Source organism: Simochromis diagramma, unplaced genomic scaffold (genome assembly GCF_900408965.1).
Source record: "Simochromis diagramma unplaced genomic scaffold, fSimDia1.1 OVJJ01000320.1, whole genome shotgun sequence".
NCBI lineage: Eukaryota > Metazoa > Chordata > Actinopteri > Cichliformes > Cichlidae > Simochromis > Simochromis diagramma.
Window position 1 is genome coordinate 7,404,059 of NW_024386773.1, and position 20,887 is coordinate 7,424,945.

At 40.5% G+C, this 20,887-nt stretch overlaps 1 protein-coding gene across 10 annotated transcripts in view; it reads left to right on the forward strand.

Annotated features, from left to right (window-relative positions):
* The first annotated feature begins 499 nt into the window (after positions 1-499).
* The window catches only part of eif4g3a (eukaryotic translation initiation factor 4 gamma, 3a), a 65,783-nt gene continuing 45,395 nt past the window's right edge, over positions 500-20,887 (forward strand). For 5 of the 10 annotated variants that reach the window (XM_040005727.1, XM_040005737.1, XM_040005716.1 and 2 more), the window contains exons 1-3: positions 501-1,272; positions 14,080-14,152; positions 19,308-19,472. In XM_040005727.1, the coding sequence (XP_039861661.1) occupies positions 1,097-1,272; positions 14,080-14,152; positions 19,308-19,472 (414 nt within the window). In that variant the 5' untranslated portion in view covers positions 501-1,096. Of the gene's footprint in view, positions 1,273-6,247; positions 6,399-14,079; positions 14,153-19,307; positions 19,473-20,887 lie in introns of those variants that run through there. The other 5 variants (XM_040005701.1, XM_040005755.1, XM_040005709.1 and 2 more) reach the window with 4 other exon arrangements.

A 20,887-nucleotide genomic window follows, 5' to 3' on the forward strand; every position in this document is an offset into this window, starting at 1 on the left:
TAAGTGGGGGTAAAGGGTCTTTCACTGGCTCACTTTAATAAAAGAAAAAAAAAAATCAGTGCTGTGTTGTAATGCTGGTATTCCCAGGTCATAATGCACAAGTTTGGTCGATTTGGGTTGCATTTAGTCCCAGATTTGTTTGATATTCGTGCACTTAAAAGGGGTGAATTAGGAACAATGAATTGGGATCTTTTAATTCATGATTAATTTCACTGGTCTTGCCTACTTGAGATCACATTGGGATGTGACTTATGAAGTAAATTAGTTGGGCATCCTTGATCTAAGGGAAATGCCTTGCGATTCAAACGCGAGAACGGTAGATGGCAGTGATAACACACAATTGTTAACGCACAGCGCTGGTACTTCAATAGCCGAATACGTAAGATGATTATTTTTGTCCATACAGAAACCTAATTTACTATAAACACCTGTGCAATCTCATTAATTTATTTTAGTAGTAATAAAAGGAGCCGGGTTTGTTACAGTTAGCAGTTACAGTCGTGATGCGACCGTTATTAATTCTAATTTCAAACTGGATTTTAAAATAGTGAAAAACTGATTTGGAACACATTTGGGGAGCGTCAGCCACGCCGTTTTCGTGTTTTGGTTGAAGGTTAGTTGATTACCCGAGCGATTCCGTAACTGGCCGAGGATTGCCGAATCATCTGTCCTGCCCGGACTGCTGGAAGCGGCCGCAACGCCATGTTGGCGAAGTCTCTCATCTATGTGCGAAAAAAATGATAGAAAACACACTTGCCGAGAAGAAAAGGTAGATCGCCGAGGGAGGTTGAAGATCGCGGCGATTGTTTTTTTTTTTAAACAGAAACGAACCGAGCCGGATCCGCAGAGGTTCCGGACGGGTGAGGGAGGCTAAACCTCCCACCGTCCCCATGAATAGCACCGCTGATCCTAACAGCGACTTTCCATGAAAAAAGACGTTTGTGTTGCTATTCGAGCTTCGTTATCCCAGTTCGTTAAAGGGATTTTGGGGCCTGCTTCAAGAATCCGCAACGCTTGCTCTATGTATGCAGGCTAGGCGCTGTTTGCATCAGTATTTATTAAGATATTGTTTTTATTTGTTATTGATTTTTTTGCGATGAGTTTGCCACCGAAAGTGGTCCCCAAACCCGCCGCTGTCGCAGTTAGCGGACCTGGAAGTGGCCCCTCTCCGTCGAGCCAACTGCGGGCTACCCTGACCTCCGTGTCTCTGCCGCCGGGAGCCCCAACTGCTCCTCAGCCCGGCGCTGTTCAGCCACCCCAGTATCCTTTGACGTGGGTAACGCAGAAATTACTTGTGTTTTCATGCATAATTTTCCCCTGTGACTGTAGCACATACAGATGTTTAATTAGTGATTAATAGCAGAGGTTGGACGTGGGGATGATGGTTTCGTTTGGAGGGAGCTGGGAGGGGAGGGGACAATTAGCTAGCTAACTGTGCTAACGTTAGCTCCCGAAGCCGGTTGTCAAAGCTAACGGAGATGCGAGTTTAATTTTGGGGGGAGTTGACGCCACACCACTGATTATCAGATATAACTGGCATGTTCCAGTAAAAGTGGTGGTACATGATAATGTTAAATAAAGAGGTACTATTAGGTACAGTAAAGCTTTATCACCGTATCTCAACACCGGTTACCGGCTTTGTTCAGCTTTGGTTGTTGACTAGCAAGGTGCAGTTATTGCACGGTGCCAGCTAGTTAATGCTAGCAAGTGCCCAAGTCCGTCAATGCAGTGTCGCAAAGCAGTGCAGCTTCCTGTGGCTTTATTATATGTAACGGAGCTAATGGTACTTGCCTAAGATTTAGGCCCGGCTTGTGGGAAATGGACACAGCTTCCAGTTTTACATTAACGTTTTGTTTATTTGTGCATCCGGAGAGGCCTGTCAGTGCCAGAGCTGAGCTGTCATGGTGACAGCCGTCAGAAAGATGCTCGCTTGTTTTAATGACCGTCTTGACTCTTATAATGAAGTCTGGTTTGGTATGATTACAGTCAGCTGAGAAATCTCTTTAAAATTCCTTCACAACCATTTCTGTTTGTTCTCCTGAGAATCTGTCTCCAAATATTTAACAGGCACTGTGTAATTATATCTAAAAAGTTTATAATAATAATTATTACGGCCTTGTGCTCTTACTCTCCTTTGGGTGTACTAGGGGATGGCCCAGTTTTAATCTCTACCCTCAATTTGGTGAAGTCATAGTGGTTATGTCAGCTTGTGTTTTATTTACAGCATGGTGTCAGTAGTGTGTGTGAGAGAGGATTAAGTTGATGTCTCCTGGCTGCTGGTGGCAGAGAGATGTATCTGTTTTGTGATCTGACAGCTTCAGCTGTGGCTTTGGGGTGTGATGGCTCAACCTGATTTCCTGCCTCCCACAGTTAGAGCCGCCCTGTGTTTATGACATCTGTAAGGGGCACCAGGTTGCTGGTTGTAGCAGGTGGTAGTATAAAGGTCCCTCTTGATTTGTTGCATGTTGTGATTTTTTTTTTTTTTGATTTGTCTGTCAGTAAACCAAACACAACAGAAAAGATTAACATTCTCTTTATCTGCTGTTGCATGGCCTCTTTTGACTCTCAAGCTCTTTGTAATTGGTGCTACATTTGCTTAACCTACTTTCAGGTGCATGATAGTGAGGGCCTACTGACTGAGTACAAAAATACACCACCTCCACTTATCCATTTTAAACTTTGTTTAAGAAAGACAGATAACAGGAATCCACTTTTTGCATGTAATTGTAAGTTATGGTTATTAAAAATTAGCTTAACCATGCTGCCTTATTTGGTATGATGTGCTATTGCTGGTTACTTTATGAGATTATTTGAGATTAAACTTGTGGTAAAACTGACTTGAATTAATGGGATTTTTAGAGGGAAAAGATTTTATAATGTCCCTGTAGCTAGTTATGGCAACAAGATTAAACTGCCAGGACCTCTCCCTGAGTGGCATCCACTTTGCACTGAACCCCAGTGGCTCCTCTGGATGGAAGGCTCATAGAAGGGTGGGTTCATGTGGCTCTTTCGGGCTGGGCCCACCAAAGGTCCTCTTATAGGCCTGATTCCTGCGTGGGGCCCCGGAATCCTGGGCAGGGCAAATGGCTTCACTGAATTCCTTTTCTTTAGTGGGGTTTTCTGAATCACACTTAATCTGGTCCCTCACCTAGGATAAGTTTGTCTAGGGAGGTCCTACTAGGGGCAAATAACTCATGACAACAAAGCTTCTGGGACCACTTGGGCATGGAGACCCCACCCGCACTCCCCTACATATCCCATGACCCAGCACCATGGTAAGGTAGAGTAGAGCCCTTCACATAGATGAGCGGCAAATGAGATGGTTCAGGCACCTGACAAGGAGGCTGTCCTTGGCATCTTGGTGTTTTGGGTTTGTCCATATTAGGAGGAGACCCAGAGCCAACCTCAGGACACTCTTGAGAGATTACCTTGGTGTCCTCCTAGGAAGAACTGGCAGAGGTGACTGATAAGGGACACTACTATACTGTGACCCTATAACCCAGATCAGTGTCAGAAAATGGATAGGGTTCACAATGAGTATTACTTTCACTGAAATTCTGATCATTCTTTGTTCTTTTGTTATTGATTGATTAAAAAAAATGCCTGGTGTGGCACGTTAACTTCTTTTCAGCTCTTAAGCAATAAAAAAGACGCTGTGGGCTCTCTTCAAAAGAGAAATAATCAGACCAATGATAAACAAATATTTTCAATTATTTTTGATTTAATTTAGTGAAGCATAAAATACACTTTAGTCTATCCAGAGAGCAGAAATGCAACTGTCAATTCACTTTGACAATGGACTATTTTTAAATACATCATACACAGCAGGAAGGTCCCACATGGTACAGATTTTTATTACTCTTTTATACATGTTATCATTATTATTATTGTTATTGAAACCACTCAGTTTAGCGTTGGGCTCTAAAAACAACTTGGGTATATTCAGAAAAAGATTTTACACCTGTTGCCACTTCAAAGCCCTGTTTTCTTGTTGTTTTCAACATATATGCTGCAGACAGGAAATACAATTTCTTTTGAAATATATAAGTGTCAAAGTCATGCTGGCTGATGTCATTCAGCAGGATAAACAAACTCAAGGAGATGAGTAAATGTTGGTTCCGATGTTTGACCGATGAATGTGGGTGTGTATTTATTGATGGTGTAGGTTCAAGAGGTGATCACCTCGGTAGTTATCTTGGAGTCTGCATTCTGCAGTGGTTTTGTATTAAATTTTATCAGGAGGAAATAGCAGTCTAAATTAAACTGTATCTGCATCAAATTAGTGAAGTTAACAGTAAAATAAACCAAGCCAATTTCTTCTGGGCCTTTCCTGTTACTTCACAGATTCCTGTGAATACACTAGACTGTACAGCGTTTGAGTTTTATGTCTGTATGTAAACAGACCGTCTGAGTGTTGCCACTAGGCTGACCTCTCACTCTGTTGTGACCTCTAAGGTCAGGAGAGTGGGATCATATTACTCTCTGTCTGGCCTTGTGTGTGGGAATTTCTTCTTTGGCGAAGTTGGTGTGTGTCATTGTGGTTCCTGTGGGGGAACATGTGTGTGATGGGGGGGGGGGCAGTTTGTCTGTTCCTGGTTGCCAGAGAGACCCCAAGCGCATGCGTCTGCTGCTACACTTGCCAGACAATGGCACTGCTGCTTAGCATTCAGAGAGAGAGAGGCCAAGGTGGCGCTTCCCACCATCTGCCAACAAAGGGCCAGGTCACCCAGCCTGCCTCAGCCCCCCCTCATTTCCTTCCATCCCCCCTCAGCTCACCTCACCCCACTGCTGAGCCAGCTGAGAAAACTGAGGGTTTCTCCTTATTTTTTTGCCCCCTGATCTTTTTTGTTGGTTCCCCTATCTAACTCCACAATTTCTAGACTTGCTCCTTTTTGTCTTTAGAATTTTAATAGTTTTTAAAATAATCTTTAGTGGTTGTGCCCTTAATATTAAAAAAAGAAGTGTCTTGAAAATTCCTGTAGAAGCCACTTGACTGCTATCTTTATATGCCTCTGGGAACTTATTTACTTAGTTATTTTGAAGCAGGATCTAAAATCAGCTGTTATTTCAGTGGTCAGCAGGAGATGAACACTGAACATGAAGATGATTGAGCGTGTGTCAAGGCTGCATACAAGATTTACTTTATTTATCCCAAAGATGTGAAATACATGTTACAGCAGTCTGAACAGTGGAATATGACATTTACAAAGCTCATAAATACACAAAAGAAAGAAGCACAGGGTAAATAAAAATTTTATTATAGGAGGTCATTTAAAAAAGTAAAAATAATACAACTCAACTCAAAGAAGTCAAAACAAATATATACTGGTATGTGGTGTAAGGTAGTCCTGTAGTGTAGCTGAAATAGAGGGTGCTTCTGTGCCCAGTAATTCAGTGGTGTTGAAAGATTTTATGACAACATTTCCTGGTGCACATCTGTCAATAATTGCAGAAAATAGTCTATATGCTAGAGTGTCGTTAGCTTTTTTTTTTTTTTGTTGTTATATGTTGTCTTTTCATAACACCTTTGCAGCATATCGACCTAACATGGTACCTACAGTTTAGCTATCTGCGATTTGTTCTGCGCTGGGAAGCGATCTGCTTACATCCTCTGTATTAGATCAGATCCTTTGATGTGTACCAATGTCTCAATAACTGGTTTTTAGGCAGTTGCAGTAATAGTGTTTGGTTGACGTAAAATTCTAAGGCACACTTGGACTTGCATCAACTATTGCAGTAAGTGATGCAGAGGGTGATTATTTCAGTGACCCACTCTTTATATAGAGAATCAGTAGTATAATTTGATAAAAACCTGCTGAAAGGGTTTGCGGACTTTGCCCCAACAAGGTTTTTCCCCCCTGGGATTTGTATGTCTGTCACCATCTTTGCTGTTGCATAATCCTCCCATAAATTTCCAAGGATTCTTTGAGTGGCATGTCTCTCTCCTTTAATATGGCCAGGCATGCAGTCACACTCAATGCTATGCACCTATGTAATGTATGTACCCAGCTGGTGGTTCTCACAGAACAGGAGTCCTGTATTTCAGGACAGGTGTGTGCAGCCTGCATGAGAAGATATTCTCATAAGCTCACTCACTGTGGGATGTTATAAATAAACTGCTGAGTTGTTATGAGCCAGCATTCAGGGCCGTTCTTTCCAAAGAGGGCGTGGCCTGTTGTAGAAGACGTCCTGTCAGTTCTCTCCCGGCATTACAATCTGAAGTGACATTTCCACATCATTGTGTATATTGTTTCTGTATTTACTTCTGCTAGAGCATTTCAGACACATCCTGGAATTAGTGGAAAACTGATATTTTCTTATCATGGACACACTGCTTTCAGCTGTTCTTATAATACTGTGCTTGGAGAGCCATCTCACCCACATGATGATGCTCTAAGGTCAGTGATGAAGTTGTTTATGTACGCCTGTCAGCAGGTAGTGCTATTAGTTTTTCCATTAAAATTTAGATTTTTGTGTAGGTGCAAGAATTTAGACTTTGCCCTACAATTGTACAAATTCAGTGCACTACAGCTAAATAATTGCTTAATTTGTGTGAAGTTGAGAAGGGTTTTTTTCAGCGTGTAAGATCTGGGAAATTGTTGTTTGCTAAGCAGATTGAGTATTTGAGGACTATTTGGTAGCACTTTTTGTTTTGAGAGCCCAAATCATCCAGTTTTTATGGGTTACTTCTCTATGTTTCTTGCACATTGATTCTTATGAAAATTCATTACTGACAATAAAATTAATTAAAATACATCACATCAAACAAATTCGCATTTCCTCAATTTTCACAGAAAATAAGTGTTGCTGCAAATAAATGGTTACTTGGTAACAGTAAGTAAGGGCTGTAGTTTTTACCTTGGCAGCATTTTAGAGAGCTGCCTTTCAGCTTATATACAGTGCAGATGTACTGTTGAAAATTCCTCTTAAAACACAGCCTTGTCTTAAGCTTTAAAATTATTATTTAAAGTTTGAATGACAGCCTTGACCTTTGCAGATTTTATGTTAGGATCATATAACCTATATAAAAGGTGGATGTAGTTTCCATGTCTCAAAAGTGAAGCCAGTGCCAAACTGAAGTGTATATTTTTTTTTTCATTGGCTAGCAGGAAGTGACTATTGTGGTTTCAAAAAGAAGCACCTTTTTGGAAGCCTATGGGAAAACTGCCCTTTGCTTCAATTGACCTGATGGCCTCAGACTTTACTGATAAGTGTATGTACTCAGTTGCAGCTTGTAAGGCTCATTGAATACAAAATAATATATTTTTTGGGGGTCAATCGTTGTCCTCCAAAAGTTTTAAAAAGTAATTAAAGCTGAGGCAGGCCTCCTGCTTATGTCATTGACAAGTTGTTATCATATTAGTGTGCTTTGTCTCATCACTCAGTGTTCACATTCAGTTTTAAACACTAAAATGCTGACTGCATAAACCAATGCCATGCCAAGAAAACCACATCTGTCTTTTATTTTCAGTCTATCATGTAGTGCTAAGTTGTCAGCTAAAATTAGGGAGCTTGGTTTGTAAAGTGAATCCACAGATTTTGTGGGTGTATTGTATAGATACCTGCTATTTTAATTTTAATTAGGCACTCACCCAAATTGGAGAACACATTTCTTGGGCCATATTATTTGTTATATATTTGCAGTTCACCCTTGAGTTCACTAGCCCCAATAATGAACAATGTAAAGCTTTAATTTTAAGAGCAAGTTAATGAAAATTCACCCTTGAGACCAAAACCATTTTTTTATACCAGGTTGTAAACATGCTTATTTTTGCCCCAACTGGCCATTCAAGGAACTGCATTTTTTAAGGTACATTGTGTAATGACTGACTCGTCAGTAAATATAAATAACTCTTTCTCCACCAGCATTACGTCAGTCCTCAGAAAGTGTCATGAGAACTAAGTGCTTTTAGTTGGTCAAATTCATAGTTGGTTGTAACTTACCTAATGTAAGTCTTTGAAAGGCATTATTTCTCATATAGGCACTCTGTTAGAAACATAGCTTTTATATAAATGATGGTTAGAGCTACTGAGAGATGCTACACACTCATGATAGCCATTTGTCAATGGCAGTCCCACCTAAAAGCCGAATCACAGAGTAATTTGCTTGACTACTGTAATGCACTGTTTTTTTGGAGTCAGCCAACGATCTCTTGCTCGTCTTCAGCTCATTCAAAATGCTGCTGCCTGCCTCTTAACTGGTACCCACAGCTATGAACATGTAACACCTATCCTGTCTTCCCTTCATTGGCTTCCTGTTCATCACAGAATTAATTTCAAAGTCCTAACACTGGTTTATAAATGCCTTAATGGTCTTGCTCCCCCATACCTTTCCGAGTTACTTCAGCCTTATATTCCTTCACGGACCCTCAGATCAGCTGACCAGCTGCTGTTGGTTGTCCCAAAATCAAGGCTTAAACGTAGAGGAGAACGAGCCTTTTCAGTTATGACCCCAAAACTTTGGAATACGCTGCCTTTAAATATTAGACGGGCATCTTCGTTTCCTGTTTTTAAAATGCTTTCGAAAACACACCTTTTTTGGATAGCGTTCAGACTGGCTTGAGTTGATATGGTTTTTATGGGTTTTATTATGTTTTATGTGAGTGTTAGTGGTTGTATCTTGTGTTTTACCCTGTGTTACTGTACAGCACTTTGGGCAAACTTTTTGTTCTTAAACGTGCTATATAAATAAACTGGATTTGGATTTGACATCTTTTCATTTGGTGGTTGGTCACCAGTGGTCATTTTAAGCTTGGTAAGAAGCATCGACCTTTATTGTATATACCATTCACTCATGGTTCAGTGAGTGGTATCAGTACCTCCAATTAGTTGTCTCTTTAAAGTTAAAGAAAGTTTTGCCTTATGTGCATTTGGTAGTTGCTGATGCATGTCACTGAATGTCAGTCACCTTCTCTTTACGCCCATTACCTCCCTCGCTTGCTACCTGCTACCACATAAATGTGATGTTTTGCTGAATAAAACTTGAAACTAGCTGACAAGCACAAAGGTAAAATTAAAATGTTTATTGAGGTCACAAATAAAGGCAACCAACTGCCATTTTCTCATAGACTTATTTACTTTATATAAGTCTTTTTAAACTAGATGAGCTTCTGGCCATTGGAAAAGAACGCATGTTTTAATGGTAGATCTGCATTGGCTTCACTTTCCAGGCACGTTATCCTTTGTTCGTCTGTTTTATTTTGTTTTTCTCACAGTTTGTGGCTAGAAGTGGAAACTTTCCTGCCCGTTAATTTAAAATTTGTATCTTTATAAAGAAATACAATTTGTGTTTTAGAGATCCACAACCATAGCTGCTTAAGATATGGTTTGTTACAGTTGAATCCAAAAACCTACCACCTATTGTTCATACTGTAGTGAAAGAGCAGTCTCAGCAACAGCAGTGAGAGCTTTGTGAGCTTCGCTTTTATCCAACTGTGTGTGTGTGTGTGTGTGTGTGTGTGTGTGTGTGTGTGTGTGTGTGTGTGTGTGTGTGTGTGTGTGTGTGTGTGTGTGTGTGTGTGTGTGTGTGTGTGCGTGGCCAGTGTGCCAGCAGGGAGGAGGGTTTGTATCTGCACCATCTGGGTCGTCTCCACTTGCTTCCTGTATGCCCACTTTGAGAAGGTACAGGAAGTACTCTGAAATTTGCAGGTAGTCTACGTCATTCAGACGAGCCTGTAGGACTATCATGTAATTTAACATTTTTGCCCAGCAGAATTTCCATGATGTTTATCAGTCATTGCACCACTCTCATTTCCATTAGACCCTCTCTTGCTTCTTTGTTTTGGATACTTGTCGTGATTTCTTGAAGTTGTTAACTTAATAGCTCTGATTCATTCATTTATTCAGGAACCGCATTTATTCAGGATTAGTTTTTTTGAGCTGTATCATCCTCCTGATCAGACGTTTACTATGTGTAAAGCTGTATCTCCTCCTGTCTTCCCCTCTCTGCCTCTCGCACATTCAGCACTTAAGTGGCTTTCCAGTAAGCTAATGATGAAGCAGGGACCGCTGCAGCTTTTCCTTCCTAAATGAAGCTTATAGGTCACTGGAGGGGTCGAGGACAGGGAGTAGTGTTTGATGCTACTTTGGGATCTCAACAAGAAAGATGTGTCTGTCTGTTTTAGACCAAAAATGTACCTCCCAATATAAGAAACTACACTTTCTTTTTTCCTTTTTCAGAATGAGCAACTTTTACGGCAAATGTTACTATTTCGTTATCGGTTTGTGATTATATATCCTCAAATATTTCTTGAATTTGTCCACGGGTCAAATGTGAATCCCCCCCCCCCATTGATGCAATTCTGATCAGCTTGATGTTATAGGTTATATTTCAGCAGCACTGGCACTCTCATTTTTGAACTGTAAGCCTTTAGATTGACATTGTGCTTGGCCTCCTTCCCAAAGCAGACAATTAATGGAGATTAAAAAAAAAGGCTAATGTCTAATTAGTGCAGTCATCTACTGATATGGTTATGCCTGATGCACACAGTAGAGCATGACTGCAAAGTGTCTGCATCCATCTGGTTGCTCGACCACCCGCATGGAGAGCTTGACATGAATGATGTTTTGTCTGAGGACAGTTTGGTTTCCCTGCACGATCACCTTGATACACCACTGCAGTATTAATTTTCTTCTACAGACTCAATAAACTTAAAATAAACCGCAAGAACTTTTAATATGGAAGGAAAACTAAGAATGTGTGAAACCACCATCATTTCTAGTTGCAGATCTAGTTGGAGGGCGGCTCAAGAGTTGGCAGTTCGTCTTGTAATCGGAAGGTTGCCGGGTCGAGCCCCGGCTCTGACAGTCTCGGTCATGGTGTCCTTGGGCAAGACACTTCACCCGTTGCCTACTGGTGGTGGTCAGAGGGCCCGGTGGCGCCAGTGTCCGGCAGCCTCGCCTCTGTCAGTGCGCCCCAGGGCAGCTGTGGCTACAATGTAGCTTGCCATCACCAGTGTGTGAATGTGTGTGAATGGGTGGATGACTGAATGTAGTGTAAAGCGCTTTGGAGTCCATAGGGACTAAGTAAAGCGCTACACAAATACAGGCCATTTACCATTTTACCATTTACAGATATAGAATTTGGCAAAACCAAAAACTTGGCCAGTTCTCTGATTAAATAAGTGTAATGGAGTATAATAATCAAACGCTCAAATTTACTCAAAACATAACAATTAAAAAGTGATCAAGCGAAAGAAATGACTAATGTTTTCCCAGCAGCAGGAAAACAGCATTTATTTATGTGTTGCCTTTCACAGAAAGAAGAGCTTTGCAGAAAGCAATTAATTTTTTTTAATTTGCATATTATCTTAAAAGAAAATGTATAAAATAAAAGCAGAATGAAATATACCATGGAAAACTTACTTTAAACGTATTCAGAAGCAAAAATGTAACAGGGTTAAGAGTAGCAGAATTAAAAGACCAAAGTATATTTTTCATAAAAGCTTGTGTGGCACAAAGCATGTTACAGAAAGGTATATCTTGAACTGACTTTTGGCTGCAGGTGATTTCCTTCTCAGACAACAGAAATCTGCGTGCTGCCTTTGAGCCGTTTAAATAGTGACTCATTCTTAGAATTTGGCGACTGTGGTCGAAAGCTTAGACCTGCCAGTTTTTGGTTAGTTTTTTTTTTTTTCTTTCTTACCAGGTGTATCTGCCTCGTCTTCCCCAGTTGTCTTTTTGTCCCTCCTTAGAAGGGTTTGGAATTAAAAGCTGCTTCCAAATTGTCTCTCAGGCTTGATGGTTTCCAACCTCATCAACTCCTTTTATCACTGCTGGCATGGCAATACTGGCAGATGAATTAATAACGTCAAACCTTTGCACACCTGAGTCGCACATAATCTTTTCTACATTGTGGTCAGACTTGGAAAATCATACAGTTGCACTGACAGAAATCTTTAATCTGAAAGCAAACAGTGTTGTAAGAAATGTGGCGTCACTGTTTTCAAATTTCCTTCTGGCTGTAATAGCGACATCCTTTAGATGCAGTTGATTGAAGATTTAGAAATGGCATTTGTGTCAGTCATAGACTGTAAAAAAAAAAAATGTGTTTGTTGGAGTAGTTAACACTAGGAAGCTTGGTTACCAGCCTATATTCATGAACTGTATGGGTGTGATGTAAAGACACTTCTAAGTTTAAAATCTCAACACAAAGGGAGGTTAAAAAAGAGTAACTATTTTCAAAAGGATTGCCCTGTTACAGATTTTATGAAGCAGGGAGCTATCCACAGGGGCTAACGTAGTCTGTAAACACACTTTAATGCTGTAAAGTTGGACATTTTACCATGCAAAATTATGGGGGTTGACTCGATTTTGAACCAAGCCTTCAGGGGCTGTTGGAGGAACTGCAGTTTTTGGCACTTCCACAGTTTCATTTTGCATGCTGTGTTTCAGTATGTTGACTACCACCTTTGACTTCCAGGTGAACTTGCACCTGTTGCCCTAGTATCTTGAGCCCTGCTTTTGCTCCCCACCCTCTGTTTACGGCTCCACGGCTGTCTGGAACCCAGCAGAAATACTTTGAACTAATTTTTTACTATTGCAACTTAGAAAATATTGATGTTAGTCACATTTCCTAGAACACTGAGTAATATCATTAAAAATGTAAGGACAAAAGATTCAGTTTCTGTGTATGGTGGTATAAAACGAAGAGATGCTCACGGGAGAAGCGTGACATATTTGCTTAAAAGTACTTTGTTTCGTTTTCTGTGTATAGTTCGTATTTTTCACCTACTTTCGAATGCTGCATTTCTTGGATGTTGCTTTTCTAGTTATCATGTGTAGTCTGCAAATCATTGAAGAAACCTGTCATGTGGGAAATGTTTGCTGTCTGGCTCTCAAAGCACCAATAAAAAGAAGGTGAAAACTGTAAATGCCATCTTCCACGTAGTTTTTGTACTCTTCCTCACATAGACTGTCAAATCATTGTGATGGGACTGAGCTTCTAATTACTCCTAACATCTTTGTATGTGTGTAGTGTGGGTGGGATGTGGGATTTTTTTATTTTTATTTATTTATTTATTTTTTTAGTCTTCCTTCTCCAAATTCCTCGGTAATGAAACTGATAATGCTTCCTGCTGTGCTTCCGTGTTTTGATTCGCAGCCTTCTCTTTAAATAATTCTTTTCACTCTGTCTTATCTCGTTACGAGTAGCAGTGCTGGCAGGGGTCCCAGAGAGATGACGGGCCCTGCAGGCAAGAGCAGGACTAAGGAAGGGAGTTTAGGGCAAAGGGAGGTGTGATTTGGGTGAAAGGAAGAAAGCCAGACGTTCGGTTTCCCTTAAATCATGTGATCAGCAGTGTGTGAGCCTGTCTGTCGCACACAACTGCCTGAGCAGGTTACTAAACACAGGCCTTCCCTTTTCTGTATGGATTTTACACATTCCCCCTTTTATCTCTTCTAACATCTCAGTGATGTCTTCATTTATTATGTCTTTCTTAAGCTTTAAAGAAAGTGATCACATACTCTGGTTTCACTGCAAACAATTATTAAACCCTCGAGTGTTATAGATTTTCTTTTGTGCTATGTTGTAGTTGTTGTTTAACCTCTTATTCTTCACACAGCTGAAGGTGAAGGGAATTAATATTAAATGTATTTTGCGCTGTGCTGCCAAATAGTTGTTTCAGTCCTCACTCTTGTGCTCCAGCTGCCCCCCAGCCTGAAGTAGCACAGAAATCCATTTCAGATTTTCCCTTTAACTCTTGCAAAATGGTGAAGGTACATAGTGTACTCTCAGAGATGGGGCATTTTAGGCGGGGTTTGTATGGTTGGAGGGGGGGGGGATGCTTGAAATTAAGCTACAGGACATGGGGTCTGAGGGAAGCCCTCTGATGATCTGAATGTATTTAATTAAATTAAACAACTGCAGAACATTTTTCAGTGGATTTGTGGTTTTTTTGTTTTTTTTTTAACTCTTAAACATAACAGATCAGTTCTCGTTGCATGCTTTATTCAGCCATATTAAGACTCAGCAACACATCTTCTAAAATATGACAGGAATCTTACTTGTCTGTGACCTAGCAGGATGCCAGTTTTTATCTCCTGTTGCTTGAAGAACTTCCCTTAACATCCTCTTTCCAGAATCCCACGGGTTCAGCCATCACTGGACGAACGAATCTTCCCTACACAGCCTGGAGTCGCTGCAGTCTACAGCGTGAGTCACTGCATGCAGCCCCTCTTTTCAGACACTGTTACATTCATATCCACCTGTATATACTGTATGCTGCAGTGCATATGCAGGAAGGTTACACTTTAAGTAAAAACACACACTGAAGACTCTGATTTGTTGTACTGACTTTATGCTTTTGCACACACTTTTATTATGGTCACATAAGTCACACAAATTATTGCTTATTTTAATTTGGTTACTGAATTTAATGCGGTTGTGTACAACCATTCATTCATGAAGGTAAAACCTGAAAACATAATTTTTTTGTAATATGGAATTATGTCATTCTATTTGTTATGTATTATGTCATTGTAATTTTGTGGTGTAGTGGTTAACACATGGCGGAGACGCAAAACCCGGCCTCAAAGCTCACAAGCTGCTATACTACTAGGATTGTGCCAAATTAAGATGTGGATGCCTCTGCTGTTGTGACCGCTTGGGAAATGAAGGAACAGCTGAAAATACCATTATGTATCATAGTTGATAAGAGAAAATAATCATTCCATTCTGCTGATGTCAGTATGTTTTCATAAAAAATATTCTGTATTTGGTATTTATTGCCAAATTTTGGTGCCTTTAACCAGTGAGCTAGAAGAAGCAAACTAATGGCTGACCTCCTGGCCCCTCTGTGTGTTTTTACCAAAATGCTGTTTTCCTAGGTTTACACACCAACATTGGTATGGGTTGTTGGGAGTTTAAATCTGAAGCTTTACAGTTAACCCTGAAAACTAGTAAAATGTTCCAGGTATGTATTACAGGAAGAGAAAGACGTCCTGCTGACTCAGCACTCCTCTTTGCCTGTGAAATTAAAGTGAAAGTATTTAATATGTGCGGTAGCAAAAAAAGGGGGAAAAAAGATACTTAAAATTAAGGATGGACAGATCCAGAATTTTCCAGTTGCTATACAATGTTGTTATCATGGCCTCAGCTCAATACCAGAGTTATTCACAGCCCAGTACCGCATTATTCAAGTTACTTGTACTAGTTGGCGTTTTTTCAGCTCGGTGTAAGAGCAGTAGGCTGCTTCATACTCCTGTCTTACAGTTGTACTCGTTTTTCCTCTTCCTGATGTCACTCTGTTTCACTTTGAGTGCAGAATGGAGCTGAATTCCTGTCGAACTGACAAGAACATGTCATACTAAAAACGTTCCAAAATGGACATAACATGAATGAGAGTCAGAAAGACAGACAGAGATAGCATTCCTCTCCTTGTTGTGTGAGCTTTGCAGTCATGTCCACTTACACGGCCTCAGTTTGCAGTTAAGTACAAAAGTGGAAAAGTTTTGTAAACACATGAAGAAAATCTGTTGCTGCTGCAGGCGTGAAGAACCTCCACACTGCTGCCTTTTGCTGTTAGCATCCTCATACTATTTATCTCCCAGCTTTATGTGGCACAGTAAACAATTTAAAGTTAAATTGAGTAGATTGGCTTGTTGTTACCCAAAGCTGTTCAGTAGGTTAATTTACCTGTCAGTTTGTCATTTTATAATGATGGTGCTACAACATCGCACAACATTATTTGTAGCAATAACAAAGAGAAGGCTTTATGCTGAAACGCAGCAGCAATTTCGTCAGCATGGTGACTGTAAACACTTTCTAACCAGAAATCTTTTTTACTCGTTTCGATGTTAAGAGTGCCAAAGACTATAATGGTGGAGACCCTGTTTGCTGTCAGTCCAGTGTTTGACATTAGGATTGTATGAAACTGGGCAATAATAATACAAACTGTGCAAACATGCATGTGTGCTTGTAATTTAAAAGAGCACATACGTGTAAGGAAATTCTTTTGTGATCAGATCTCAGCAGGCCTGATCTGCAGATTGGTTCCCTCAGGGTACCTCTGCCATTTACTGACTCCTTCAGGAATTAATTAACATTTTCTTCATCATATCTTTGTCATGATAATATTTACATAATTTGTAGTGCGTTTCTGTTGTCACATGCCTGGAGCATAAACATATGAGTTAGGAGGATTTGGTAGACAATTAGATTTGCCTGAACTTTAGAGGCTGCGTATTGCCTGGTAGTCGGTGACCAGCCACACCTACTGTGCCTCTCTAAAGACAAAATAAGCCCAGCGTAGCAATCTTAATGAGGCGAGCAGTTAGCAGAAAGAACAGAAACTGTGCCTATTGTGACACACCTTGTGAATGAACAGAATAGGAATAGTTTTTTTGGTTTTCAGCTTAGATAAGAATGATGATTTTCCAAGTCTCCCTTTTTGTTTTTCATTGTGTTTCTGTTTTCAGTTTAATTTTTGTAAAATGTTAAACAGAAACACAAATCACCAAAATACACCAACATCAGTGATAGAGGTGATGCATTAGGTATCTGAGATTTAAAAAAAATATCATATTATCTCGCATCTAGCATTGTGTATTAAAAAGTTCTTAAAAGTCACTTCTGTGGGTAGATTACTGGAGAATGTGGACGAATCTAACTTTCATTCATATCAAGATATTTGATCTGTCGGTTCTTTCACAGAAAAAGAAAATAATAATTTGTTTCACAGATTTCAGATTTTGGAGCTCTTTCTTTGAGTTCTCTTTTAATTTGGATGTTCTACAAACATGAAAGATGAACATGATCACAGTCTGAATGCCACAAGATTGTATGGCGTGCACTTGACATTACCAGTATTGCTCTTGCTGAGCCAGATGGAGGACTGGGTCAAAACTTGGCCTCTTGCACTTGATGGAGGTGTATTATATCATTACGAGCAGCAGAGTTGCCAGTGCTCTGACCAGGACTACCTGCCCTGCTGTCAACAACCTTTATTGTACTTACAGTACAATTTTATTTTACTTTCACCTGTCCGCTCACCTCTTGCCCCCCTCGCCCACGTACTCAGTGAAACAGAGCAAACCCAGGAAGATTAGCGTGACCACAAATATCAGCAAAAAGCATTTTTGCTAGCCCTGCTCGATTCTACTAGAAATATAATCAATATGTGGCGAGCAGCGATTAGATTTGTTTGAGCGCTTTCTGAACTATTCAAGGCAAAACCAAACCACCTGTGCCTGTTGTGCAACACCTTGTGAATAAACAGAATAAAATTTTCTTTTTCCTTTTTTTTCCTTCTTTTTTTTTTTTGGAAAATGCTTGAAAAATACTGCAGATCCAGGAGCAAGTGCTAGGCTGAAAATAGACAAAGAACTAATGTATAAAAATCAGCAGTGTTCGCTTGCTGCAGGCTGCAGGGTTTTGAATGTTTTTCTATGTTGTCGCATGATCTAGTCACATGACTGTTATGTCAAATCCAATTAATCAGCCTGATATTGATTTAACAATTTATATAAAGATAGTAGCCATTATAAAACGTGATGCTTTTTTTCCCCCTGTAATTAATTCAGCTAAATATTGATGTCTCACATAGACTCAGTTTATCATTGATTTTTACATCATGCACTCATGCAGTTTTTAACATTTGATTTTCTTGAATTGCAAATATAATTCAACAGAAAATGGATCAATAAAAAGTGATCTGAACCAAACTTTGGCACAGCCGGGCAGGGAGTGAATTTAGGATTTTTTGGGTGGGGCAGCTAAGTCTAATGGTACATGCGTTGAATTTAAAACTCAAGATAGTGTGTCATCAATTAGAGAATCACTGTAAAAAACAAATGTGGCTCGATTATTCTTTCATCTCAATCTTGTTTTCATAAACTTTGAAAGCCGAAATGATCGCTGAAAATCAAATTTGATTAATCGCAGCACCCTCAAATAGATGTTAACTGATATTTAATGAAAGGAGGGCACATAAACAGGGTAAATAACAAAAAAGGGTTGTTGTTTTTTTTAACCTTTTGATTTATTAGGGGAAAATGTGTCTATTTTTACAGGGTCTGGCATTTAACAGTACGCTAGAATTGACCTTTTTTTCTGACACCACACTGAAGATGTTTCCTGCCCTGATAACATTTCTGAATTGTGGAAGGTACAGTAAGTAGCTGCACATTAGACGAGGAAATGCTGTGTGCTTGGAGATGGGCTGTTCAGCTGTGAGCTTTGTTTATTCTTTGCAACCTGACAACACTGAAAACATTGGAGGCTTTATGAGATTTTTCAAGCTCTCAAGAAAGTTTGTGGGGGGGGGTTAAAACTGCAACAATGATGACACTGGTGGAAATAAACGGCACTCGTTGTATGAAGCTGTTGCTCTGTATGGTGATAGTGGGGTTTACTCAGCCGTTCTTTCTTCTCTTCCCCCTCATGTACAGCCCCCATACAGTTGCTTACCTCCCCTCCCCCATCCCATCACACTGTATGTCCTCAGAGTCAGTCACTTGCCTGAAGCAATGCAGGCTCCTCCCCTGGTAACAGCAGCTAGATTAGTTGCTTTATCCCAGGTCATCTGAGGGAAGTGGGCCACACAGTGTAGATGCAGAGATACTATAGAGACTGTGCAGAGTATTGGCTATAAAGGTTACAAACATTTGAAGTTGAGAGTTTGTAATTTTAGTAGCAGAGTTTTTAAATCTCTCAACATAGAAAAGCAGCCCTTGTTAGAGGAGAAAAAAAGAGAAGAGGGAGGCTTGCCTAGCTTTCCATTTCCCCTCCTTGTCTGCTTACTGATTTCTTCCTGCAGTATCCTGTCTCATTCCCTGGTGTTTTCAGGCCTGCTGCAGCAACAAGCAGCACCTGCAGTGGGGCCAGCCCATAGCTACAGCTGCCAAGGCCCATCCTGCCACACCACAGAGAGCTGAATAAAAAATCTCAGCTTTGTCTGATACTGCTCACCGCCGGTACCCACCCTGAACCCTTCCCTGTGGCTCAAGCCTGTTTGACATGACTCACTTCTATCTGTTGCACAGAATATTCTCTATCTATCACAGATTATTTGACCCAGTTTTGCCATATGAGGCCCAGACATACTTGCACAGCAGGCTACAGAAGAGGCCGCAGTCGAGTTTTTAGCAAAGTGCAGCAGCCTTCAGCAGCCATGCATGTTGAAGGTCTTCACCTCTCTGCATAAATACAGGGGCTAATCCTGCTGCTTGAGCGCTTAATTTACATCCCTCAGCAGGAGGGAGGACTAATGACCTGTGGAGCCCCGCCACTGCTGTTCCTCCTCTGCACCAGCCTGGCATAATATATCATTTTGTTTAAATCTTTAATTTTACTGCTTCATTTCATACAGGTGTCCAGGCATGGTCCTTCTTACCCTGCTCACGACATCACAAAGGGACACATTAATTTGCCGGGCACCCCGCCTGGTCATGCCCATTCCCCGGCGCTCTCTCAGGTATCAGTACCCACAGCTTCCCCATATCGCTACCCTAAGGGCTGGGAGGCAGGCGGAGGGGTGAGTTTGTCACTGTGACCGCCGTCATCCTCTCTGCATTTTCATGTTCATTGTGAAACGGGTTCAGTGTGTCCACATAGAACAACTATATTTCCACATTTGATGTGTGTTAAATTGTATTTATTTATTTTTTTTATACCTGTAGACATCCTGTATTAGTTTTGGTCATGTTGCCTACACCTACCCTTTGTTCTTTTGTTCTCCTTTCTTACGTCAGCCTTCATTTTCATGTTTGTCACTTCTCTAATTTCACAACATTTCTAATGCAGCGCTAAGTCTTGTGTGCATGAGTGTCTTCTTTTAATGAAATTCACATGATTACATGATGAACACCGCCACAAAATCTAAGAGAGCAGGTCTTGCGCACTGCTGCCTATAGGAAAACATCCATCCACTGTTTTCTACACACAGTACCTGCTTAATCTTGACAAGGGTTCCAAAGTTAGCAACCTCAGCATGGATCTGGCAAAAGGGAGATAAACAGTCCGGCCTGTTGATTTTTCCAGTCTCCTATAGGGCTTATGCGTACTTAGAAAGAATGTTTACTTGACCTGTAAGATTTTGTGAGAGAATTAGAACACAAACTCAACCTTATTATGAGAGTATTATTAAGTTATATTGGATTAATTCACAGTTTTATACTGATAATTATGTTTAGAAGCTTAAATATTAGTTATTTGACATTTTGTCCCACTGGTCAAGTAAGCAGTATAAAAAGCAGTTCTATAAAATATTTGATTGGTGTTGGGGGCTTGTTAAAGCGGATGTATTGTCCTAATTTCCAGCTCTATCTGTAGAGTAGATGCATTATTTGACAGGATTTATCTTATGGCGAACCTTAGTTCAGCTCCTCAATTCACCTTTTGTTTGAAAGCAGTTTTAGCTCCATCCCCTTTAAGCAAACTGTGTTCTAATTGGCTGCCCAACACAAACAAAAGGTTTAAAAAGCTGGTGGGTGAGGCGAGATTAAGGGCATACCTTATGTCAGGGGTGTCGAACTCCAGGCCTCGAGGGCCGGTGTCCTGCAGGTTTTAGATCTCACCCTGGGTCAACACACCTGAAACAAATGATTAGTTCATTACCAGGCCTCTGCAGAACTTCAAAACATGTTGAGGAGGTAATTTAGTGATTTAAATCAGCTGTGTTGGATCAAGGACACATCTAAAACCTGCAGGACACCGGCCCTCGAGGCTTGGAGTTCGACACCTGTGCCTTATGTGGATCGCATCGTTTGACACTTTGGTCAGTACTCTATTTGTATGACAGGAAGGAAAACAAAAAGCAAATAAATCCCCTTTAAATCGAGATATGCATGTGTGTATGAATCCATATATGCCATGATCACAGTAGACATACTGTGACCGATTTTATATTTGAGATTTAGGCATGGGATAAATATTGGGTAGAAATCCAGC